The sequence below is a fragment of the Astyanax mexicanus genome, chromosome 15 (genome assembly GCF_023375975.1).
Source record: "Astyanax mexicanus isolate ESR-SI-001 chromosome 15, AstMex3_surface, whole genome shotgun sequence".
Taxonomy (NCBI): domain Eukaryota; kingdom Metazoa; phylum Chordata; class Actinopteri; order Characiformes; family Acestrorhamphidae; genus Astyanax; species Astyanax mexicanus.
In genome coordinates this window covers 44,545,733-44,572,811 of record NC_064422.1, presented here as the reverse complement: position 1 = coordinate 44,572,811, position 27,079 = coordinate 44,545,733, and the positions used below count along the sequence as shown (strand labels likewise).

Below are 27,079 nucleotides of genomic sequence, written 5' to 3'. Positions count from 1 at the left end.
ATGATAAAGAAATTACTTCGATAAACAATATTATGGTCGTTTTAAGATTATTTAAATGCCACTGACATAATAATAATAAAGCAGCATAACAAGAAAAATACCCTTTTAAAGACAACAAATTTGTAATTAATCATAGATTAAATGTATACAGTTGTGGTCAAAAGTTTACATACACTTGTAAAAAAACATAATGTTATGGCTGTCTTGAGTTTTCAATAAGTTCTACAACTCTTATTTTTCTGTGATAGAGTGATCGGAACACATACATGTTTGTCACAAAAAACAGTCATAAAATTTGGTTCTTTCATAAATTTATTATGGGTCTGCTGAAAATGTCACCAAATCTGCTGGGTCAAAAATATACATACAGCAACATTAGTATTTGGTTACATGTCCCTTGGCCATTTTCACGGCAACTAGGCGCTTTTGGTAGCCATCCACAAGCTCCTGGCAAGCTTCAGGTCGAATGTTTGACCACTCTTCTTGACAGAATTGGTGCAGTTCAGCTAAATGTGATGGTTTTCTTGCATGAACCCGTTTCTTTAGCACTGTCCACATGTTCTCAATGGGGTTTAAGTCAGGACTTTGGGAAGGCCATTCTAAAACCTTAATTCTAGCCTGGTTTAGCCATTCCTTTACCACTTTTGATGTGTGTTTTGGGTCATTGTCTTGTTGGAACACCCAACTGCGCCCAAGACCCAACCTTCGGGCTGATGGTTTTAAGTTTTCCTGCAGAATTTGGAGGTAATCCTCCTTCTTCATTATCCCATTTACTTTCTGCAAAGAACCAGTTCCACTGGCAGCAAAACATCCCCAGAGCATAATACTACCACCACCATGCTTGACAGTAGGCATGGTGTTCCTGGGATTAAAGGCCTCACCTTTTCTCCTCCAAACATATTGCTGGGTGTTGTGGCCAAACAGCTCAATTTTTGTTTCGTCTGACCAGAGAACTTTCCTCCAGAAGGTTTTATCTTTGTCCATGTGATCAGCAGCAAACTTCAGCCGAGTCTTAAGGTGCCTTTTCTGGAGCAAGGGCTTCTTTCTTGCACGGCAGCCTCTCAGTCCATGGCGATGTAAAACACGCTTGACTGTGGAGACTGACACCTGTGTTCCATCAGCTTCCAAATCCTTGCAGACCTGCTTCTTGGTGATTCTTGGTTGACTCTTGACCATCCTGACCAATCTCCTCTCGGCAGCATGTGATAGCTTGCGTTTTCTTCCTGATCGTGGCAGTGACACAACTGTTCCATGCACTTTATACTTGCGTATAATTGTCTGCACAGTTGCTCATGGGACCTGTAGCTGCTTTGAAATGGCTCCAAGTGACTTCCCTGACTTGTTCAAGTCAATAATTCGCTTTTTCAGATCCACACTGAGTTCCTTTGACTTTCCCATTGTAGCTTTTGTAGCTGAGTCTAATCACTGGGTCAAATGAGCCCTATTTAAATGGGCTCATGAGAAGTCAACAGCTGTAGTCAATCAGAATCACTTACAAGAAGTGAAGAGGCCATGACATGAAGCTAATTTGATTGACACAACTCGCTACATCACCAAAATTGACAAATTTTGTTGCTGTATGTATATTTTTGACCCAGCAGATTTGGTGACATTTTCAGCAGACCCATAATAAATTTATGAAAGAACCAAATTTTATGACTGTTTTTTGTGACAAACATGTATGTGTTCCGATCACTCTATCACAGAAAAATAAGAGTTGTAGAACTTATTGAAAACTCAAGACAGCCATAACATTATGTTTTTTTACAAGTGTATGTAAACTTTTGACCACAACTGTAAATGTAACTAGCATTAGCTAGCTAAAGCAAATGAGAATAAATGTGGTTAATTGAATAAAAATAGGAAGCTATCTAGCAACAGTCCTAACTCATTGCTGTGGTAGATAAACTAAATGTGAGATTAGAGATTAGTTCTTTGTTCTGTGCAGCATTTTTATACTAGCTGCTAGGTAGCATAGCTATTGTGTTTATTAATAAAAGGGTTTCTATGTATTTTAACTAGCCAGTCAGCTAGTATGCATTCATGCGCAATGCATTTATTGTAGGTTATTGTCTTGAGATGTGTTCTTTTGAAGCATTTATGCTGTTGAGCAACATTTGTAATATTTTAACATAAGAATATATATTTTTTTATATATGAAATATATATGTATTTTTTTTACTGCGTTTTGCAGATTTTTTGAGGGTTGTCAGCGAGCACCAGATGGCAAGCCAGCTAACCACGTGATTCTGTGGCAGCAAGAATAAAGCAAGAGACAGAGAGCTTCAAGGTCAGGTAAGTTTTTTCTGTTAGACATATACACAAACATGTATGGGTCAATGTCAAATTAATGTGCCTTTTGTGTCCAGAGCATAGTTGTATAAACTTCATACAAACATTGGACAACAATACATTTTTCAAGGTTGCGTGCACATTGCAAGAGATAAAATTGCTTTCAATTGCCCATGCAGCAGCCAATGAGTGGCTGGCAAAGCTTTTACATAGTAAGTACATGTTAATTTAAGCAAAACCATTAATATTTTAGCAAATAAGCAGCATTCACTCTTTATTTCTGAGAGGATAATATATTCCGCTGTGAAGTAAAGAGAACAAATCTTCAATAGGAACCAAAGTTAGCGGTGGAGTATAATGTATGATGTGCAAACCTGCTTTCTGATTGGTGGTCATCACTTTGCATCGTTCATGGTTGTATCGCAGAACGCTGATGGGTGTTGCTGTCTCCCATGGAAAAGTACATTTTGTAGAGATGTTTTTGGTATGTTTGCTATTTAACTAGCTATTTTAATTTTATAAAAAAAAATCATGGTCCACCTTATATGCCCCTTGATATTTTAGTTTAAAATGTTTGCAACTTTAGGTCAACCATATTTATTTTTTGAATGGTCCACCCTGTCATTGTCCATGTGCAGCTTGTATGACAGGAAATAAAAAATAAAAGCATAAAGTGATAAATATAAGACAATCAAAGAGCATCTGAAGTCGTTTAAAAATGGTAAATAATAAAAGAATTATTTGATCATATTTTTTCATCTTTTGTGGGCCAAAATAGAACCTGGGAAAAAACTTCACTATGGATATAAGCTGTGAGATATTTATTTATTTATTTAAGGATGCACCAATGTGGGAATTCTGGGCCAATGTCTCTATCTGATATTATGCGTACATATCTGCCAAACTTTATATTGTTAAAGGTAATACAATAAAAATAAAGTCTAAGCTTATATTAATTAATTTTAGAGTAGAACCATTAGTGTCGGCCAATTGTAGTGGTGCACTATATGTCACTTGGCCATTTTCTGGCATACAAATATATTAGCAAATTTCCAGTTTGAAATATTGGCCAAATCAGCTATAGGCAATTATTCTAAAAAAGCAATTATCAGTCGATACCGATATAATTCCGATATTATTGTGCATATAAATATATATTTATTATTTTCTTTTGCTTCTTTCTCTTTAAATATTTAGTGTTTTTTTTATCATTTTTAATCTCTGAATACACGGACTTTTAGAATCTCAGTCTTGTTGTTGTACTGTCTGGAACTCTTTCCCAATCTAGTCAGAATAATGGTGCACAATTTAATTTATTCATTTAGTGCTCATTGCCGAGAACACAGCTTAGTGCTGCTTATTACCTGTCTAGCCAACACTTGGCATTAGGCATGGTGCCAGTAAGTTAAAATAGTTATGTTTAATGGGCAGTAATTTTTCATATGAACTAGACAATCTTTTTGTGTTCTCTGTGTGTGCACATTTGTACATCAGCTTCAGCAATTTATATGTCCACAAATATTTGGATATAAAATATAGTATCGCCCATAGTGGTGTAAGAAAATATCAATATTGTATTGGGATATTTTGTTTTTGTTTAGATTTTTTAAAACACAGTTTCGGATTTGTAATTATTTATATGTAATCATTTATATGAAGGATGCAACTAATGGCTATTTTATTCTATTTTTATTTTATTCTTATTTTTTTGTTCTTCCTATTGTTGAGGGTTATAATTCAGTGTATGTTTTATTGCATCTTGACAGCTAAACTTTTAGGGCCCAGAATGATTTTGAAGGACATTTCGGTAGTTTGATGTACCTATATAAAATTACAAAGCAAATTTTAGATGATGTTCACACAGTCCAGATGTTGTTATTTTCAGGACATTCTGGCATACTTAAATATACAGTTGTGGTCAAAAGTTTACATACACTTGTAAAAAAACATAATGTTATGGCTGTCTTGAGTTTTCAATAAGTTCTACAACTCTTATTTTTCTGTGATAGAGTGATCGGAACACATACATGTTTGTCACAAAAAACAGTCATAAAATTTGGTTCTTTCATAAATTTATTATGGGTCTGCTGAAAATGTCACCAAATCTGCTGGGTCAAAAATATACATACAGCAACAAAATTTGTCAATTTTGGTGATGTAGCGAGTTGTGTCAATCAAATTAGCTTCATGTCATGGCCTCTTCACTTCTTGTAAGTGATTCTGATTGACTACAGCTGTTGACTTCTCATGAGCCCATTTAAATAGGGCTCATTTGACCCAGTGATTAGACTCAGCTACAAAAGCTACAATGGGAAAGTCAAAGGAATCTGTGTGGATCTGAAAAAGCGAATTATTGACTTGAACAAGTCAGGGAAGTCACTTGGAGCCATTTCAAAGCAGCTACAGGTCCCAAGAGCAACTGTGCAGACAATTATACGCAAGTATAAAGTGCATGGAACAGTTGTGTCACTGCCACGATCAGGAAGAAAACGCAAGCTATCACATGCTGCCGAGAGGAGATTGGTCAGGATGGTCAAGAGTCAACCAAGAATCACCAAGAAGCAGGTCTGCAAGGATTTGGAAGCTGATGGAACACAGGTGTCAGTCTCCACAGTCAAGCGTGTTTTACATCGCCATGGACTGAGAGGCTGCCGTGCAAGAAAGAAGCCCTTGCTCCAGAAAAGGCACCTTAAGACTCGGCTGAAGTTTGCTGCTGATCACATGGACAAAGATAAAACCTTCTGGAGGAAAGTTCTCTGGTCAGACGAAACAAAAATTGAGCTGTTTGGCCACAACACCCAGCAATATGTTTGGAGGAGAAAAGGTGAGGCCTTTAATCCCAGGAACACCATGCCTACTGTCAAGCATGGTGGTGGTAGTATTATGCTCTGGGGATGTTTTGCTGCCAGTGGAACTGGTTCTTTGCAGAAAGTAAATGGGATAATGAAGAAGGAGGATTACCTCCAAATTCTGCAGGAAAACTTAAAACCATCAGCCCGAAGGTTGGGTCTTGGGCGCAGTTGGGTGTTCCAACAAGACAATGACCCAAAACACACATCAAAAGTGGTAAAGGAATGGCTAAACCAGGCTAGAATTAAGGTTTTAGAATGGCCTTCCCAAAGTCCTGACTTAAACCCCATTGAGAAAATGTGGACAGTGCTAAAGAAACGGGTTCATGCAAGAAAACCATCACATTTAGCTGAACTGCACCAATTCTGTCAAGAAGAGTGGTCAAACATTCGACCTGAAGCTTGCCAGGAGCTTGTGGATGGCTACCAAAAGCGCCTAGTTGCCGTGAAAATGGCCAAGGGACATGTAACCAAATACTAATGTTGCTGTATGTATATTTTTGACCCAGCAGATTTGGTGACATTTTCAGCAGACCCATAATAAATTTATGAAAGAACCAAATTTTATGACTGTTTTTTGTGACAAACATGTATGTGTTCCGATCACTCTATCACAGAAAAATAAGAGTTGTAGAACTTATTGAAAACTCAAGACAGCCATAACATTATGTTTTTTACAAGTGTATGTAAACTTTTGACCACAACTGTACCTTCAATGTAAATATTACTAGAAATTATATATTACTTTGAATTTGACCATGTTTTTTTTATCAGAAACATAACTAACCTTTCCTGTTGTGAGTTTTTTTGTAAAAATGTTTCTGACAGGGATTTATGTCATCTGATATTCATTATTTACTTATTTCATTAATAATATTTTCCTTTGTACTGCGCTCTTGTATTGCCTACTTGACCTTTATCAGCCACATGGTCAGCCCGACCTTCTAAGGTCATGAGATGCGTTTTTGGGCTACTTTTAAAATGTACCCTGGTTGTCAGAAAGCCTTCATTGCCTTCATTGCAAATCCTTTGGGCAGGATCTTTTTTACTGGACCTGGCAACCCTTCTTTCATTGAACATTGCTAGTGGAGCTGCAGGTCATGGTAAACTCACTCTCTGTTTTTCACTCCAGAGACAACAGAAGCCACTAAATGTGGGATTTAAAGGCTGAGAATATGTTGAAATGTATAATGAGCTGATAAACAGTGTGTTGGGCTGTTGTCTTGTCCCTTATCTGGTGTGTTTACACATTTTTTTAGACACATAGAGCGAACCGAGTGTATGCTCCCGTTACCTCTCTAAATGTTTCTCCACATCAAGGTGTAGTGCGGAACTGGTGACAATGTAATTCTACGTTGACAAATTTTTATAATCAATGTTGTCGATTATGTTGACTCATTGTTGTAGCCCTAATTTAAGACAGTGGTTCATTATGGTTAGTGTTTAAACACGACCCACTAGAAAGCAGTTCTGATCTGATTTGTTCTGATTGCATGAGCAGTACACCTTTTTAAATTAGATTTTACTACAGATATGATAGTGTTTTTTTTATACAATGGCAGTTTTCCTAAAGTTTAATTAAAACGTTGCAAAATATTGGCTTACTTACAATATTACAATATATTAAATTGTAGGACTGGATGATTTGGCCAAAATTTATATCAAAGGAAATGTCATAATTTTGGGCAAAACGATATAATTCCGATATGATACAAATATGGTGTCATTATATTTAAAGACATTTTCACAATACACAGTATTTTTCATATTTTAACATTTGTGCATAACATAGATTTTTATTTAGTTTTTGCTGCACATCATCCAATTTAACAGATTTTTTTTACTTACATTCCCTGTAATGAATTGTACAGTTGGGTCAGTGTTCTTTAACCACTGATGAGATCCTTTTATTAAATCAAGTTGTTAATGCGATAAGATAAATTTGTCACAAAATGAGATAATATGATCATACTGTTTTTTCATACAAGTTCTTGTTAATTTACAGTAGGTGGGTCAGTGAGGGGGCAGAAAAGGATTTTTATTCTGACGTATGTTAGATTATTGCTACTGAATAAAGTAAACCAATCCTTTTAATTTGACTAAATAGCACAGATCTGCACAGCGCCAGGGTTTGGTGGGGTACTGGCTCAATGAATGGTGGGGGAGGGTGGGCACGCATGTACCTGAAACATCAACTGCACAGCTGGTTTTGATGCTTGCCTGCTCACGAGCGCTTCAACATCCTGCTGAATACAGGGACAACACGCAGCAAATTAGGAGGGGAGCATGTGAGGCGAGAGGGTAGTCAAGGGCAGGGGCGAGAGAGACAGAGAAAAAGAGAGAGAGTGGGTGGAGAGAGAGAGAAAGCGGGGTAGGAACGACCGACGCAAGCAGTGGCAGGAAGGGAGGGGTATGGAGGCCGGGCTAGCATGGCGTGTTCCGATTGGCTGGCTAAAAAGCTGCCTTTATGATCTCACAGTCTACACAACAGCTTCGACCCACATGGGGAATCAAGCTGACCGCTGCACTGCCGGAGTACAGTCAGTCAGCGCTCACTGCACTGACCACTGCTTCATTCATTAGCATAGGAGAAAATATGTAAAATATGTACAAAAAAATGCAAAGAAAAATGTCTTATTTAACCACTTTAAAGTGTCATATAAGTCTATGGGCTATACAAAACATGTCCTATGAAGTTCTCACATATAAAGATCTCACAGCTCTATTCTTGCCAGTTTTAGTTACTTTCAGAACATGCTGTTTAAGGGCTCTGTCACTTTAAGGCAAATAAGCTGTTTACGCTGAGCATTAACCAACATGTTAATGTAAGCTTGTACTAAATGGCAAAATATAAACAAGCTAGTTAATGCTTAACTGTGATCGAAACACAAAGCTCTTATTTTATTATTTAAAAGTACATTCATCTCTTTCATCTGCTGACTTGCCATAGACAGTAGGTACAGATTCCTCCCTCAGAAGAAGTCTGCTGGCTAATCCTGCTGTGTACTGTCCGAAGTTCCCAACCAGCAGACTGTGTAGCGTGACGTCACAATGAAAGTGCATCCAAATCTGAAATTGTTAAAACTCTTTTAACTGATTTACAGAAAATAGATGGATAGATTGTTTTGGTATTCGAGTGTTTATAGGGGTAATTAAGACCCAAGTGAGAGTATAAAAGTGCACACAAAAAGTGAGTTTACTTTTGATGTCTCCGTAACAGCATAATTTAATTTTACCAGACATCAGGCACTGCAGACATGGCAAACAAAACACCCCACATCAAACAACACTGTAAAAATAGTACTTTAAAGTAAAAGTTTACATTCCTCAAGGTTTGTAATGTGTTCAGTCAAAATAAATCATGAAAAATATCTTGTTACTAGGGGTGTGAGAAAATATTGATATTGTATCTTATTATTTGTTTTGCAATAATGTATTGATTTTGAGAGAAACAATATTGATTTTGAATTATTACTTTGTAAAATTTGGTGTCAGATGTGGTTTATATAGTATTGTGTTTCAAATACGTCCAGTAATATAAATATATAGTTTAGTGTCGTCTTGAATCGTTTGCTTCTATAAGCCATTTGGTTGCTCCCTTATTGTGAAGTTACAATAAGGAAAAATGCGTAGAACCACCCTGGCACCATCCCTCACCCATCAACCCCTACCAGAACCCCAAACACTAGATCCATTAAAGAAAGGCCATTTCGGTCATTTTGGGGATCTGTGGCAAGTCAGCAGGTAAGAGAGATGTAAGTACTTTCAAATAATGAGTTTTTGCTTCTATTGCATTTACACATGAACGACGAGCTTGTTCGTGTTTTACCATTTTAGCACAAAATAACAATGCTCAGCGTAAATATGAGACATTGCCAGCAACAGTTTATTTGCATAAAAGTGACAGAGCCCTTAAACGGCTCATTCTAAAAGTGACAAAAATAGAGCAAGTGAGAATCTATGAACATGTTTGTGCATACATCCATAGACCTATGCTAACTTGTGTAAAAAGAGGTTTAATATGTCCCCTGTAATTTTCTGAGGGTTTGGGAGCCACTATGTAGCTCTGGTAAATTTTCTTCAGCTTTATATCTAGCTAAGTTGAATGCAAACAAAACTAGAAATGTATGTAACACTAAGCAGGTGAAAAAAGGCAAAGCCACTGAACTTGCATACGTGTGTGATTTAAGCCTCATTTAGCTCACTCAGTCACATAAATGGTAGGTTAGCGGTTAGTCTCTTTTAAGAGGTAGCTTCTGAATGGTTAGCCTGTTAACAAACGTTATTTAGTTATCTAGCTAACTAAGACTTCAATCTCAGAAACAAGTTTTTAATCATCAGTACTGAGGCTAGTTAGTCAGTATTTGTGTTAGTATTAGTAGTTATTCAGTATTTGTGTACGCTCTCTAGATTAGAGGCAGCCATTAAACGATTTGCATCCATGTATTATGTATTGTTTCTATTCATAATTGTTTGTAGTTTGTCCATCTATTTTTGAGCCTGTAAAAATAGATGGACTATGTTTTAATGGCTGTATTTTCATATGGTTTATGCAGTACTGTTGTTAAACATTTCTTTTATTTCAAATCCTTAGTTTTAGAGCCTTAGGTGTCTGAAACGATATATTTTGCAGCCATATTTTAGATTGTAGTTTGTTTATTATACATAGATTTGCACAAAGCAGACAAACCAGATGCTATGTTTTAGTCAGCTCAAATATTGTATTCCTTAATTAACTGTGATCTATTATCAATCCAGTCATTTCCATAACAAACACATAACTATAATGAACACACGCCCACGCGTCTCAGAGTTCAGGATCTCTATCAGCAGAGGGCAACATTCAGTCAGAACGTGACCAGCTTCTGCGTCACTTGGCCGACCTTGCTCTCTCCTTCAGCAATTCAATATAATCCAATTTGTGCTCGTTTGTTATATCGCTCTTGTTAATTTAAGGCTGAGTGTAAAGATTTTTACAGCCTCTTCAGCTCCGATTAAGAGATGCTGCCGGCACTCTAGGAGCACTTTAGAACAGACGAGGCAGAACAGACGTCTCTGCACTACGTCGTCACTACGACTGATACTTTTTAAAACCATTTTTTAATGACTTGAGCAAATCAAACTGCAGGAGTTACATGTGGTGATCAGACAAGCATCATAAAAAAATATAGTTGAATAGCTGTAAAACGCAATGGAGAGCAGCTCCGAGAAGAGAGAGATAGTCAAAGCAGGAGAAAAGTAGAGTGAAAGGAGAGAAGACATGTTGGACGGGTAAATATATAATAAACACACTATATTATATAGCATATAAGAAATCCTTAGCAAATAGCATAGAGTGTGGAAATGTGGAAACTCAGGCCCAGAAGCTGTGGACTGTCTGTGGCGGACGTGCTGGATCTGTGACAACGCTGACCACAGCCTTTTCTTCTGCCAAAGGCCTTGGTGGAAAGCAAATAATTAACTGGGGTTTTTCCTTCAACACTCGGATTTAACTCATATTTTTCTGTCAGTTTGGCATATTGATGTACAGCTGTGAAAAAAAAAATAGGACCACTCCACCTTTAAAACCCTTGTCTTTAACATATTTAAATTATATGGACATACATAATACATAATCCAATAATTTTTTTTTATCACAATATCCTGTGATGAATCGTGATTAAGACTTAAATTTTACTTTTGACCTTCGGTGTAAAAAGTATTCGGGCAGTAAAAAAAAAAAAAAACATTTGGTGTAGTAAAACATGATAAGTACAAACTTTTGTCTAATCTTTTTGGGAACCTCCGTTTCCCCCCAGCATTTTCCCTTTTAGCCGATGCTCCCAACAGGGTTAAAATGCTAGTGATTGGGGCATAGAGTTACCCATGCAAAGAATTGACTGTTTTTACAGCATTAAAAAGCTCAAAGTAGCTCCACATAGAACCTAGAATGGACCCAAAAAAATCTAGCCCGGCCCTACCCAAGCCATGAACTGGAATTGAGTACAACCTGATTTAAAGCACACATTATGAGTAAGTAAAGCGTTAAAAATGAGCTTATTAACTTCACTTCAAGAGTTGAATTTGTGAAATCTGTGTAGAATGATTTAAGAAAACAGTTTAACACAGCACTGCAGGTCAAGTGTAAAGGATGGTTTATACTGTCCGCATTAAGTGCTTCATGATCGGAACAAATTGCCAAATTAATTCAGTGAAAATGCATGAATTCCAGCTGTTGCTAAATGTATAATCAATATCATTGTAAGCCTGTTACAGGCTGTACAGCTAAAAGTGCTATATTTTTCTAATTCTAGGGGAAGAATTGACATGGGCTGTGTGACAAAAGTGTTTTACCACACCTTACTACACCAGTCGATTTCACACTGGGGTTTTCCTTTAATTGTATATTAATGTAAAAATAAATGTAAAGCATGAATGAAAGATTTGCAAAGTGGAATAATAGTTACAGGGTATCAGCAGAATTAAAGGCCTTGATTTGACTTAAAATGTTTTATATCCATGTCCCAAGTCGTAAAAAATGACATTTAAATATAATATTAGTTTTATTTTCTAGCACTACATTTCACAAAAACGTCAGAAAATACAACAGTTATTAGCTTACGGTAATGTCTGTAAACTTAAAATTGGTGTCAATGTTTTTGTCATTTTATTATTGTTGTGCAAGTGGTCTGAATGTTTTCTCTGATTGATATTAAATAGTCTTAAGTTTAATTTCCCAATATCTGCAGATACCCTGCTATAGTAGTGTTGCACGCAAGTGTTTGTGTGTGAGCCAGTGTGAGCGAGAGGGTAATGAGAGTTAGTTATTTAATCCATATTTCAGCATGAATAAAAAGAAATTTACCTTTTGAACTTTACAGTAGTGATGCTGTTTGCGTCACTAAATAAACCCATTAATATGTCACCAAACCGTGTAAACTTTCTAACATGATGAATTTAAAAAGCATATTTATAATAACTGCATGTGTTAATGTGTTAACATTGACGGCAGTTGTTTAAACATAATTTGTGAAATGTAATGAACAAAAATGTAATTTTTTCCCACTTTGGACAAAATAACCTCAATTAATTGTTTCCTTTAACCATCCACCAGTCTCTGGCATTAACTGGGAGAAAGAGCTTCCCACTTTTCCATGCAGAATTCTTGCAGCTGTATGATTAGGGCGTTTTTTTATATTATTTTTTTACATTTAAGAACTTCTGTGTAAGTGATTTTTTTTAGTTTTATTTGTTTAGTTACATGCACTTCTTCTCTCAATACTATTCAAATGACACTCAAGTGCCCATATAGTTAAATATATTTAAAAAGACAAAGTTAGAGCCCTATGAATTTTTTTAAATTTTGGATTTTTAGGTGTTATTAGTGATGTTAGGCCACGGATAAATGTATCTAAATGTGTACTTGCTCTATGATCAATTCATCTAAATTAATCACATTCATGAATAAATTATTAACTGGTTTAGACTGAAATGCTCCCTGTAATGATCATCAGTTAGTAACAGATGCTGTAAATACTGTAAATATCTTACTATAACACCACACCAATTTATTTTAGCTGCACCATTATTCATCTAAACATTACAACACTATTATAAATGACGCTTACACCTGCCAGAGATTATTTTAGGAGATTCTACACTACTCAAATACCTTAAAGACTAACTACATTTTTATATCAATAGTTATATGTTATATGTAGAAATATGTTGTGCTGTGATAATAACATACCGGTCCCACTTAAAGTGCTTAAATATGATGCAAATATTCACAGAATTTTGACCATGTTTTGATTAAGTCCAAATAAAAATGGAAATCATAGGGCCCAACAAAGGCTTTGATGGGGAGAGGAATTCTTTTATGTTGGTAAGTGTGGATGGATTCGTCAATAAGTTGTTTATGAATATATTAGAGCTTAGTGTGAATACTGTGCTTCAAATACTGGTGAAATAGCAAGCTTTTGATCAAGTTTGTCCACCTACAACCCAATCCCATCCCTGATACCAAGCAAAGTCCTTTAAACTTAAATCCAGGAGTGTTGAGGGAAAAAAATACAACAAAAGAGCAAAACCAAACATAAAAGAAACCAAAAGTAAATGCAGAGGGGGGGAGCGAGCAAAGGCGGCAATAACAGACCAGGGAGTCCGGGATGTAAATTTAGTCACATATTTATTACATAAATATATAGTAAAATAGACCAGCGACAATTACCATAAAAATATCTTCCTTTAAAATCCTGACCATAAACAAAGAATTGGAAAATCACACATTGACATTTACAAACACGCTGATTGTCTGGACCTGTAGTAAGCAGCCCACCACAAAAACCTGACATCACACCACCCACTGGACTCTTATTGGAGGAAAAGGGTGGATGTAGAGGTGGGAAGGGGGGTGGTGGTAGTCAGGGTGATGGAGGTGGGGTGGAGTGGGTGGTGTGGAGGAGATCACAGTAAATATTCGGAGGTGTTTTGTGTGTGTATACATTTTTTAGTTTTTTTTTTTTTGAGACTGTGTATGTGTGTGTGTGTGTGTGTGTAAGTGTGTGCATTTATTTGTTTATGTTTGCCCAGAGCTTGCATATAGCCGTCCTATATGTCCTTTCTGTAGGTCTGCGCTTAGTGCGCTGCTTAGTGGGAATTGATTCTGAACACTGTTCCTGGACTGCTGCTCTACAGCGCCCAAGAGATTGGGGCATAAAAAATGGACTTCCCAGTCCTTATTCGATCTGGTGATGACCACCAGAGCGAAATGCACTCTTTTAGTGTACTGCACTGTAATTTTACTGTAGAGTGAGCCATCTGCACTCCATCAGGAAAATGCTGCAACATGATGGCAAGCTTGTATTTGCACTGGCCATAACCACTGCAGCTTAGCGTCATCACGTAATTCATCCTAATTTAGCTTTTTATGTCTTCACCAGGATTCTGCTCAAATGTTGGCTACATCCATGGCCATTCATAATGGTGTCCTTGGTGAGTTCACTACAGCCCTCAAGGATCTGTATCAAACCACTCTCTTCTTTTGTGTCTATTTTATAGGGACTTCTACTGGCTGCAATCACCGGTGCTGCATCGTTCCTGAAGAACAAGAATGCACACCCACCACTTCCAACAAATTGCCTCTGAGCTGACTCCTGACCTGAGCTTGAAGTAATTGATAAGGACCCCTGAATGACTGAAGAACACACACCTTGATTTCCCAGCCGCCTCAGAGATCACAGTGAAGCTAGCAACTTGGACAGAGAGGAGTGAGGACGAATTAAAACAAAGGAACCAAAAGAACGAAAAACAAAGAAGTAAGTACTCAAAAACGTCCAAACAGTAGTTGTAGTAGTAGTAAGCTAATATTAGTTGTAATAAAGTAGTAATGGTAGTTACAGTGTTTGCAATAGGTTAGGTTTCATTTGTTCACTGCTGGTTGTTGGTAGTTTGGAATCACTTTTGAAATCAGAACCACAGAAAAAAAAATGTAAGTAGAAAAACGAAAGGAAAAAGAAAGGACAATAGCGAAGGAGGAGACCTGCGTGAAATCACACCATGTTACAAAAAAAGAAACAACAGGAAAGAAAAGGAAAGAAAAACGTAAAAAGACTCGGTCAGGAGATACAGTCAGGAGGAGCTGCTCGAGGTTTTTTTGAGTCTTGACTCTGAGAGCATGTGGGAGCTCTTCTATCTGGACCAAAGAGTCCCCTATATATATATGTATTCATATATAGAATTCCAGAGGGAGTGTTCAAACATTGGAGAGAGATAGAGACAAAGAGGGATGATATGAGAACTTTTAGACATGATCCTATCAGGTTGCACTTGAACCGAGGAATCTGGCAGCATTTCAAAAATGCAATTATCTGCAATACCCATCTATTGATTAAATTATTTAATGAATTATTTCATTCGCTGCCCCCCCGTCCCTATTCTCGTCTGGCTGTTGGCCAAATCGCACACTGTGACTAAAGCTTTCCATGCAGTGTAAATCTATGCAGCTCAGAGCAGGTCAGCATGCTAGCATTGCTAGGAGGGTACATGTCCATGAGGTACTGGGAAAAAAAGCCTACATAGACAACAATGCATCAATTTGAGGAGCAAACAAAGGGGTGTTGGGTGGGTTTTTGAAGGGGAGAGGGGGAAGGGATGGGGTTTGGCACCCTTCGAGGCCTTAAGATCAAACCTGAGCAAGCCTAAATCCAAAAGCACACAGTAAGATCAGACCTGACGAACATTGCATATAAGTGTTTATAGCTATAGCTTTCTTTTATATGATTATAGAATACTACATGATTCACACAGATCCCCATGTGGCCTTCTAAATCTAAAATCTGTCTATCTATCGCCTGCCTAATAACTTTATAATCTCTCATCCTTGGCTAAATACATTTGCATCAGCATTTGCATACATTCCTTGCTGTCTAGGCATATCCTGCTATCCGTCCTCCAGTTCGATTAGCAAAAGGAAAAAAAAAATGTTAAAAAGAAAAGACATCACCGTAGTCAAAGCACAAAAACATCTATTCATCTCATCTTGCTAAATAAGGGCTAAATATCTAAAACAGTACTGATCCACCACACTAGGCCACCAACTTTGCGAAACTCGCCTAATCTTGCTTAAGTCACTTTGTCACTAGTGGGTTTTCCATCCATCACGTTTTAGAAAATTTAGGAAATGTGCATAAAAAGTTGACTTGAACTTAATAAAGCTAGAAAGCTAAAAAGTATCCTGTTTGCCGTGTCTGGCAATATGATGTCTGGGTTTATTAGTTTGATTCTTATTGCTTGACATACAGCTCTTTCTGATTTGGAGTAACAATTGGCCCTATGGATGGTCCAATAAAATATTGTGACATTCTTAATTTCCTAAAAAAAATGGTTCTGCTCTTTTCTCCCAGAACTGTTTCGTGCGTTTTTGCTCCCAAATGTTTGGTAGACATTTGTTGTAGTGATGAAGATTTCAATAACTTGTGCAAACTGCTTGGATGGAAACCCGGCTAGTGTGCGACCATCTAACGCTCCTGCTTATGAAGCAGCAAATGTTTAAGTAAAGCTCCCCGCACAGTGCGCTCTTTATTAGCTGGTCCTTATTGCCATATTGACGAGGAGAAATGATCAGCACTAAAAAAAATCTTTTGGACAAAAATATGCATGATGTACGAACTAACCTTTCCCAATACTGCATTACTAAGCTTGCATTACTAGAATTCTTGCTGAACTTCTAAAAAGCAAGCAACAGGCCTTTGGTGCGCCAACTTCTCAAAAAATGCTTTTGGTACCATTGCATAAACGTGCATATGAAGCATCGATACATGCCGCGGTGCAGTGCCGGATCGGAACTGCACTAGACACGATCAATACAGCTGCTGTATAGAAACCTATGAAAGTGAGAGAGAGAGAGAGTGCAAGAGCGTGAAAGAGAGGAAGAGACCTGCCTCACTGTTAGCGAAATGTTTTCCATTAGCACACGGAAAATCATTAGTTCTTCTCTTAAAAGCCAGACCCCACCAGAGTCATTACTGGGACTTTAACCACGACTAGCTCGACTGGCTCTACACTCTCCTTTCTAGAACCATCTACTCCATGGCACTGGCTACATTCCTCCCCAGAGTGAGTTCTATTGCAAATCTCTGCTATGTATATAACAATCTCTGGCCTCGAAAGGTGCTGGGGGCGGAACAAGAGGGTCAATCAGCGAAGGGTCCTGCCAAACAACCAATGAGAAACAACTGAAGAACATAACTTAAGCACACCAGAACAATCACACATGCCCACACATACAGACACACACTCACAGCACATGCACAAACGCACAACACCCAAACCTGTAAAACAACACAAAGCTTTCAACACATCAACAGAAGCATTGTTTGTTTTTGTTTGTTATTTTTTTTAACTCTATAAAAAACAGCATTGGTTGGTGAACAGAGGAAGAAGAGTGGAACAGTGATGGAAGGAAAAGCTTAATACATACAGGCTGATGGACTTTACATACACTGCAGGCGTGAGGAAACCTTTAACGTGATGAGCAATATGAGACAATAGGAACAATCTGCCAAAATGTGCTGATGAACATCCACTGTCTTGCTGGTTTTTATGAACAAATATATGTGTATATAGCGTGTCTTAGTTTGGTGGTTGGTGTATGCATATAGGTGCTCTGGGTTTCAGAGCAAAAGTATTTGGCAGGGTTAGTTTGTGTCCGAAAGGGACTGAGAGACCCTGTTTAAATCCTGGTCATGTCGTGCGACTTGAATCTGGATTATATCGTTATATCGGATTTAGTGCATTGATGGTCAAATGCATTTTGGAGAGTCTGTTACGTTTACATTGCTTTAATGTGGCTCAACTTTGTCTCAGACCACCTCCTAAAGTGAACTGTGTTTGGATTTTTATCTGTTTTAAATGCGTCTCGGACCACCTTCTGAAGTGGTCTGAGAGAAAAAAAAATGTCTTATCATTTTGAATATGTCTCAGACCACCTTCTAAAGTGGTTTAATTGATCAGATTAGACTTGTACGTGCTTTAAATGCGTCTCAGACCATCTTGTGGAGTGGTCATATGCATCAACCTTCTAAATTGGTTTGAGTGGGCAGATTGAATTTGTATATGCTTTAAACGTGTACATTTCTTTTACACGTTTTTATGTGACTAAACCATGTTGTCCAGATATAATCCTGATCATACACGAGACACATGAAGTAACCAGTCGTAAACAGGGTCTTATCTGGAGTCATCCCCACTTTTCTACAGTTATTGGTGCAATCGTGATGATAAATAACTGTCCAATAACTGTTTCTCAACATCAGAACACCAGATCATGTCCATGAAGTAGGCCCACTTAGATAGAGGAGAGGTTGTAGGAGATAGATAGGTAGGTCGGTTGATAGATACATAGACAGTAAATAGGTAGGTAGATAGCTTGGTAGACAGGCAGATTAATAGATAGATGAGTACATAGATCATGACAGATGACAAAGGGGACTAAGGAAAGATAAGACACTGGACACACACACAAAGCACAACCTCCACTCAGAGAGCAAAGAATGATGAGCTAACAAAATGGCAGTGGCTCGAGTTTTTCATCATTTATTAAAAAAGAAAATGCTTGTTATACTTTTTTATTTTCGTTTTATACCTGAGAGAATCCTTCAATAGTTTTCTTTTTATGTTTTCCAGTCTCACTGATATAACAGGTATGGAGTGGACATCATCCTGCTCTCCTTGCACACTCTCATGGATGGGTGTGTTTCAGAAGCACACGCTTGTTGGGAACTGGGATACATTCACACTAATTCAAAATCAAAGCACACTCAAAAAAAAAAAACAAAAAAAAAAAGGAAAAAAGGTACAACTCAAAAAAAGAAACCCAAACTAAGTTTATTATTACACTAGGATTTAGGGTCACGTGACCGGGGCGTAGAATAACCTAATTTTATTTGTTTTTTTATTATTTATTTATTTATTTTTAAACATATTGCACTCGCTGATTTGGTTAGTTTAGGGTTCACCCAACAACGCTCGCTGTTAAAGCTGAATCGAGAGGATAGGGAAATTTGGGCAGCCTCTGTAAACAATTTTTTGATTATGCGAATATCTGTCCTTCGTGCTGTATGCAATATAATGTGTGCTGCAACTAGACCCGTCACAATAAATACATTATTGTATTGTTATATGATATTATGCTTTACTACTGTAAAATATAAATAAGGACATTACCTAAATTATTTTTGAGGTTTTGAGTAAACCAGAGGCATTTAATGTAAATAAGCTGCTATGTGAACTTTGTTCAAAAGCATTTTAAACATTGCGTTTTATTAATTTATTAATTCCAGTGTCTGAATATTTAAAAGGGTCAGTTTCCTAAAAAGCAATTAAGCCTAGCTGTAGACTTTGTTTTTCCTTTAAATTAAAAATATATGTCCGAATGCTGTGTAGTCCGAGACTAGGCTATTAAGACTATTTTTCCCTTTAAATAGGAATAATATCGTCCAACAAAAAAAAAATATTGTGTTATTGTGACAGGTCTAACAGGCAACTGTGTCGCATACAGAAGAAAGAGTCAGGCTTTTTCTTTCTCTTTTTTTTAGTTCTATATTTTATCTGGCTGTAAGCCGACGTCAAGCGGCACCAGCAGATATAACGAGCACTCCACTTACGAGTGTGTGGCCCCTGCATCGCTTCAATTACATTCAGCCGTCCTACGCTTTTCGTACGCATAGACTCTGTATACTCGTGTGGCAGGCTTGTCCGCCTTTCATAAAGAGCGGCTTTGCAGTTTCGTTTGCTCGTTTTCTCGTTTTCTAGACATCTTACTTTTTGCTTCTTCAATTTCACGCCTTGAAATTGCCGAAATGAACACCGTCCCATCTATCCACCCCCTCACTTCTTCAGAACCAATCCACCGAACCATGAGAGCGTTGGTCACACAAACCCACAAACACCCACGCAGACATGTACACACACATATACACACACTGCCTTCAGAGCAGCATCATCATCATGTGCTCAGATGGATGACATGACAACCTCAGAAAACCACCTTAAACTGAAACTTAACAGGTAGTTACTGCTGCAGGTTTTGTGTAAGAGGGCAAGGCTGAGCAAGGAGCTGCTGGAGGAGGAGAGGGAGGAGAAGGATGTGGTGGTGGGCGGGATTAAGAAAGGGGAGTGTCGGTACAGAGGCTTACTGTGTGCTCAATTGAACGGCAAGAGGGAGGGGAAGGGCGTTTGCATAGACAATCTTGCTACAAAGTGTGTTTTTTTTTCTTCCTTCTTTTGTTCGTCAGGAGGACAAAACAAAATGAATAGATTTGGCAATTTAATAAAGAGACGAAAAGACAAAATGAGTGCGTCATTGCTGAAAACCAACAAAAAAAACCTCTCCCAGAGCCTTGCCCTCCCTCCTGGCATGCCTGTACAAGTGTGTGTAAGTTTGTGTGGTATGATTGTGGGCACGTGGACCACGCACAGTTCTACAAGACTTGAGTTGACTTGGGTTGGGCTAGATGGGTCTGAGGTTTTGGGTTTTCGTTTGGTTTAATCTGATTGGCTTTAGCGATGCAAGCCTTGCAAGAGGCTTTACCGTGCGTGCACACTGCAAGCGACAAGAAAACAACATGGCGCATGAAAGTCAAAAAAATTTTAGTGAGTGTTCAGCGATGCCATTCACGGTTAGCGATGTAAAGTAGGCGAATTCAGTGATTTGAGAAAGTTGAGCTCTTCTAAACTTTATACAAATTAAGTGATGTGATGTTGACTATCATTAAATAACATTGTTTTCTACATTTCCTCGAAACCCTTGCTTCGTTGATTTCCAACTAAAATTTTGTTAGTTTCACAAAACTTCTTTCTCGTATCCAAAGTCTTCAAATAACACTTGCATTATTCTGATCAGTATTGTAATCTGTATTTTTGCAGGATAACAATAGTTTCCCACCAAAATTATTGTTAAAAATGTCAGTAGATTTTAAACAAGTTAACATCTACTACTCAAATGTAATATCTTATAATTATTGAGTGTGTGGATGTAACTTTTGGCTTGTTTGGCTTGATACCAGGTGATCTGTGTTCTATGTTGATTTTTCAAATGATATAAACGCATATGTCTGGGTTCTGAACCTGTAGTGAAAAAGAAAAGCCATACATATTGGCTTTGTTTGTTTAGTATTTCTGGTTTGCTTGATTACGCAATTCGCATGTATAGTATACTGGACCAGAGTGGTGTACACAATTTTTTATTTGATCGCTTGCGGTATGCACTCAGGGTTATGGGCAATGTGCCCGTCATCCGATATTGAGAAGGGGGTGGTGGTTAGCTGGGAGACTTGGGCGAGGGTTGGGGCTAAGCTCACTCTCCCAAGAGAGAGAGGAATTTTTCATCCATCGATCCATCTTTCTTTCCCCTGCCTGCCATCTGTCCATATGAGCAGTCGTCATCCGAAATGAGCCCACTACGAAACTTAAGAAACAGCCCATGACAACTCTTTCTTTGCTTTGCGTGAGGGGATTTGGCGTAGAGGATGTATGTTCACCGTCACTTCGTGAGGAACAGGAGGCACAGGGTTCGGGCCGTTAACTTCGTGGGGCACTTCTAGAGAGTATATATATATATATATTTTAAACTTTTCTTTTTCATGTAAAAAGGGTCAACATGCGTGTTCGCGAGTGCACACAAGCACACTTACAGATGTATGAAGCAGTTACATAGCTACGTATGCAGTTTTTTTTACTTTACAAAGTGGTGGAAAACGCTTTGCCTTCCGGCCTCTCCACATCCAGTATGTGAGTGTTGCATATGGTTAACATATACTGAATTAATCTTTCAATATCTTTTTCTTAACCTTTTTTTTTGTGTATTTACAACCTTGGTTATGGCCAAAATAACACCCTAAATGAAAACAAAACGTACAAAAAAAGGAGAACACAAAAGTTGAACAAGTATTGCACCTTGCAGATGGGCAATAGATTCTCAGTTTGTTGTTGTAACGTCATTATTTTTTTTTTGACAGCAAATGTCCACTCTGCTGGTGACCTGAAGTGAGGTTCTGGTTGCTGGGCTCGGTTCTAGCCCAGGCCTGTCAGCTACATTCAATACCATGAAGCACTCTCCACCATCAGAGATACACACAGTTCCCTCTCCAGGCTTCAAACCACCCAATCAAATCCGAGACTACGCCCCCCTCCCCTACTTCCCGATAACGATTCTCGTTTGGCTTTCAAACATGAAGAAAGTGAACTGTGTGTGTCTGTGATCACTACAGACACTCCTGCGCACCAAGCACTTTTGTTCAGTTTTTACCTCAGAGTACATCTCTATACATGCACATCAATTGATGCACTTGAACAAGCGAACAAGTGCCTCGCAGACAAGCGCTCCTCCCAAGTTCATTTGAGTTTTGTGTTGTGTGAGGTATGAGTAGATTGTGTTTCAGTTTTTTTTTTTTACTTTTCTTTTTTGTATTTTCAGTCTCTGTTGCATTATTTTCCTGTTTTCTTTCATAAAAAAAGGAAACAAAAATATAAAAAAAATGAAAATATTCCTGTTTTTCGTTCATTGTAAATTCATCTGGAGAAAAGGACGGACAATAGGACAGATATACAGACAAACAGAGCAGTTGGCTTATGGATACAAACTATTTGTGAGGTGAAAAAGAGGTGAAATTCTGCCTAGGTTACACTGCACGCATGGTCAAAAAGTGACTACGGCTGTTCTTTTTCTCTTACACAGAGCAGTTTAAGCGCCAAAAAAACGAACAAACAAACAAACGAAAAAGAAAAACATTGAGATAAAAAAACAAACAAACAAACAAAAGAACTCAAAAATCTCCAAGCTTTTAACTTTGTTCTGGAGTCTTTAAAAGTCATCTTTCTTTTATCTTTTTTTTTTTTCTTTTCTTTTTTGAAGGTTTGTGTTCTGGGTTTATATTCTTTCGTTATATATCTCTTTTTCTTACTCGTTCTTTTGTTTCTCTGAAATAAAATTACACTCCGAAGGTAAAGCAGCATCGTAACCCCTGCTCGTTACGCACACGTGTGCCCACACCCAGATATCAGAACCAGCGACGTCACTGCAGTGATGATCAGCAGTGATTCGGCTCAGCATGTCACGTTGCTCGTATTCCAAGCCTGAATTTCATGCGTGCATCTACGGGTACGCCCGTAGTCTTCACAGTCTTCGACATCTTCGCTCGCTGTCTCTCTGGCTCCTGACGAGAGGGTCTCTGTGTGGGTCTCGATTTGGTTTCTCTTGCTCTGAAGGCGGGGCCAAACATGGACAATCACTTGTCCAATCCAAAAGAGGGAAGAGGGCCTGCTCTCTCAATCAGTTGCTCCTTTCTCAAACTGCTGGCTCGCTCGAAGAAAAATTGGCCATCCCTGCTTCACTTTCAGGGCAGGGGTCTGAAGCTAGAGTTAGCTGCTCTCGCGCTCTTGTACGTCCTGCGGCGAACCGGGTTCACATTCACTCTGTGGCGCTGTCTGTGCACGGCCATGGCCAGCCTTGTCTCACAAGGGAAAGGCCTCGTTCCTCGATCCATTTGGTGTTCGTCCCAAGCACTGCGGAGGACTCCCAGAAGGGGACATAAGGTGGTTATATATAAGTATGTGTGTGTTAGAGTGTGTACGATGTGCTGATGCATTGGTGGGTTGTTGAAGTAGCAAAAAGGGTCTTGGTTTGCTTTAATACTGACTCTGAGAGCGTGCTGAAGAACACGTGTGGAGGTTTGGTGGCTTCTGTCTGACAGAGAGCTTGGCTTGGGGAGGAGGGAGGAAGGGGCGTGTCCTTGGGATAAGGGCGTATTCCTCAGGAAGAGTTTGAGGGAATGATTCTTTCTTAAGTGCCAAATCTACTATGCTGGGGTAGGGGATGGGCAGAGACGCCAACACCACAGTGGTGATGGCGCTCAATGGTTTGATTTGGTCAAACCATTGACCTCTCTGGGCCTACATGGCCACCTGCCCTGCCCAACTCCATTTCTTTCTCAAACACTAAGCTCATCATTTTTCCCCTGCTCTGATTCTTTTTCTGCTTTACACAGATTTATATATATATATATATATATTCCCAGGATATTTTCCAAACTGCTGCTCGATATTCAAGACAGAAAACAGAACAGTTCATTCATTTTTTCATCTTTTTCCTCTCTTTCTTTCTTTTCAAGAAATCTGGACCAAGTTTTAGGGTTTATCCTGGCCACTTTGTGGGATCATCATCATCATTAGCATCTTCATCTTTGCCCACTACACACAAAAAGCAAACACTACAGTCCTCTTTGCTGCTGGTTTTCAGAGCCAACAGCAGCCGCTCTCTCATTCAACGCGCCGTCCATTCCCACCAGATTAGCTTCCGTTTTGAACGGAATGGAATGGGGTTTCAAATTTCAAAGTGACAATTGGTCCCACAATGAAATGAAACAAACAAACAAACAAAAAGAACAAAAATTCATAATAAATCCCCCAAACTGAACTGTCCTCTCAGCCCAGAACTTTTAGGGACTCTAGTGAAAGCAGACAGATTAAGGATGAGGAAATGGTGGTAGGCCCTCCTGTCTACAGTGGTATTCCGACAAGAACGAGAGCTGAGGGAGGTGTGGTTTGTGTGTGTGTGTATATGTTACGTCTGTACGGATGTCTGGACAGCACTGAGGTGGTATTTGGCGTCTATATACCTATTTATATATGTGTATGTGTGTGTTCATCCTAGATATTTTTTGTTTGTTTGTCTGTTTATTTGGTTGTGTTCCTGCTCATAAATATGTCAGTATATATGTGTGTATATATATATTATACGTGTGTGTGTTTAATTGCAGGTAGCATGTATCTGTGTGTGTGTGTGTGTGTGTGTGTGTGGGAGAGATTGTGTGGGAGGAGGAGGCTGTGCGGTAGCTGCTCTGTGTCCAGAGGTGAGGTAGAGCCTGTTAGCACAGAGGCAGTCTTGGAGCCACAGCCAGAGGTGTGCCCACATTGAGGTACAAAAAAATAGAGAGAATAACAATAATAACGACAAAAAACAGCCAGTCCGCCAGCCTGCTCTGCCTAAGCCCATCACCATATCTATGTTTGTGTATATATATGTGTGCGTCAATGTTTTTTTCATGTATGCATAAGTATGTATGTGTGTGTCACACCCAGGGTAGCAGTAGCAGAACACACAGGGACTGGACTGAACTGAACTCACAAAGCCCTGAGAGGGTGTTCAGGGCAACAGCACTACAGTGCTTACAGTAATGAGGCATTTGAGTTTTCTGAGGTGTGTTTAAAAGTGTGTATCTGTGTGTGTGTGTATGTGTATACTGGGCCTAGAAGGATTGTAATACTAAATCAGTGCTTTCTTTAGCTGGTCTGGATTTGAAAAAAAGGAGACGGTATAAAAAAGGAGACTGTATAATAAAAAAGACTGCCTATGTTTTATTTCTTACCGTCTCTAGAGACCTGGGTTTCTAAGCCTGCTTTTTGCTTTTCTCTCTTTCCTCTCACTATCTCTCTCTCTCTCTAAGCCCCCTCCTGAGTACTGCAGTGTCTTTCCTAGGAGAAAGAAGGGCTCAATTATCATTCAGATCAGGCCTGTGCGCTGGCACAGAAAACCCAGGCAATGACAAGGCAGAACCACACACTAAGAGACCAAGGTTGTTGCGCTGCACTGTGTAAGAAGAGTGTGTGGCCGTGAGTTTATACTGAATGTGTACTGAATAAATGCATGCAGACCAAATGCATTCAGGGCGTTTTCACATTTTCACAATTTCACACTTTTTAGTCTGGTTAAAAGGGACTCTGATTCGTTTCGTATTCATCTTTAATTTGGTTTGTTTTGGCAGGTGTGAATACAGTTATTGCACTTGAATGCTGACCTGCTAGAGGAGGTGGTCTCGGTCAAGTCCCTGACGAACTTTGGATCAGTTCATTTGTGGTGAGAACTGATCTGACCTCTATCCAAACCTATCCACTGCATTTTTACTGTATTTTCTGCTCCTCCTTAGACAGGTCTGACCAATCAGTAGAGAGAATGCTCTCATGGTTTTTCCTTGGGTGAACCAAACAAAAGGGGAAAAAGTTCAAATTTCATTAACCAACTCGTATTTACTGATTTGGACCAGAGTAATTTATAGGAACTATATAGGTGTGAAAACTTTTCTTAAATGGTCTGCACCTAGAATTACATTGTATAATATATATGTATGTATATATTTGTGTATGTATATGTGTGTGTGTGAGGGAGGGCATATTTCCTAAACGTCCCAAATCGTTTCGAGAAGCTTCATTTAAATATAGCACCTGATTTGGTTCAGAAATATCCTCCCACTCTGCACACAGGCTCACTGTAATTAGTCTGAGTGTAATGAGGTCTGTTCAAGTCGCTCCAGATTAGCTCCAGGAAGAGCTTTGAGGAACTCCAACATCATGCGACGTAGCTAACGCTGATCTGTCCGGTCACGTGACGAGTTGAGCGAGTGTCTGAGTGACGAGACGCTCACTGGGTGGTCACTAGCTAGTGGTAACACGGCTCTTAAAACTACCTTAAAACCGAAGATTGACCAATCAATGGTTAGCATAACAGAAATCTGAGGTCACCGTCTATTCACCATATGTAGAGATGCGTAATTAGACGTGCCTCAGCTTGAACGCTCTGCACTACAGAGCTGCTCTTGTGTGAAGAAGCTGGTGTGAGAGTAGTAGAAGAAGTAGAAGTAGTAGTAGAAGTGCGCTCCGTGGGTTATGTTTGCGTAAGTGTTCTTATATATCTATATATATGTGAGGTTATAGTGTGTGTGTTGCGTGTGTTTGAGTTTTTGTGTGTCCATAGCTGAGGTTCAGGTAGTAGACCAGTCTAAGACATAGCGCAGAGACAGAAGGGCCACCAGTTTAACTGACTGGCAGGGGCGGGATCTAGGTTGGGGGTGGAGAAAACGAGGACTGAGCATTCTGTAAAATACAAACTAACAAACAACCCAAGAAAACAGAACAAAACAAACAAAAAAGAAAGAAAAGCTGAAGAATAAAGACCCCAGAGATGAACCCCTTCCTGACCGGTACCCCCACCTCTGCTTCTGCCGTCACTGCTGCTGCTGGTGAGTTTGACGCATGGGGAGGAGGGGGTGGGGGCGTGTTAGTTTGGGGGCAGAGAGGTGTTCGGGTGAAGATTCGTTTAAAAAAAAGCGCAGGTTCCTGACGCTCTTTCTTTCTCTCCGTCTTCGGTCCCGGCGCTCACACCTCCTGGTCCTCAAACACCTCAAGGAAGAGTGGAGGGAAGAGCTCGGTGGGACACTCCACCTTCATGTGCAGGAAGCGGCTGGCATGGCAGGCTCCGATCATGCGCAGGTCTGTCACCTTCATCAGCAGCTTGGGCCAGAAGTGGGGAATGTTGTGCTTGCGATGGTTGATGTAGTGTTCGAACGCCAGCAGGTAGGTCTCCTGGCACTTCTCAATCTTCTCCACACACGTCAGGCCCGAGCGGT

General features: G+C 39.1%; 1 protein-coding gene and 1 long non-coding RNA gene across 4 annotated transcripts in view; one reads left to right on the top strand and one right to left on the bottom strand.

Annotated features, from left to right (window-relative positions):
- The window catches only part of LOC125781217 (uncharacterized), a 16,595-nt gene extending 2,277 nt beyond the window's left edge, over window positions 1-14,318 (top strand). Inside the window, exons 2-3 of the long non-coding RNA XR_007424432.1 lie at window positions 2,195-2,295; window positions 14,181-14,318. This is a non-coding gene — a long non-coding RNA (uncharacterized LOC125781217). The remainder of the gene's footprint in view (window positions 1-2,194; window positions 2,296-14,180) is intronic.
- The window catches only part of thrab (thyroid hormone receptor alpha b), a 285,484-nt gene continuing 271,696 nt past the window's right edge, over window positions 13,292-27,079 (bottom strand). For all 3 annotated transcript variants that reach the window (XM_049464647.1, XM_049464648.1, XM_049464649.1), the window contains one exon: window positions 13,292-27,079. In XM_049464647.1, coding sequence (XP_049320604.1) covers window positions 26,829-27,079 — 251 coding nt within the window. In that variant the 3' untranslated portion in view covers window positions 13,292-26,828.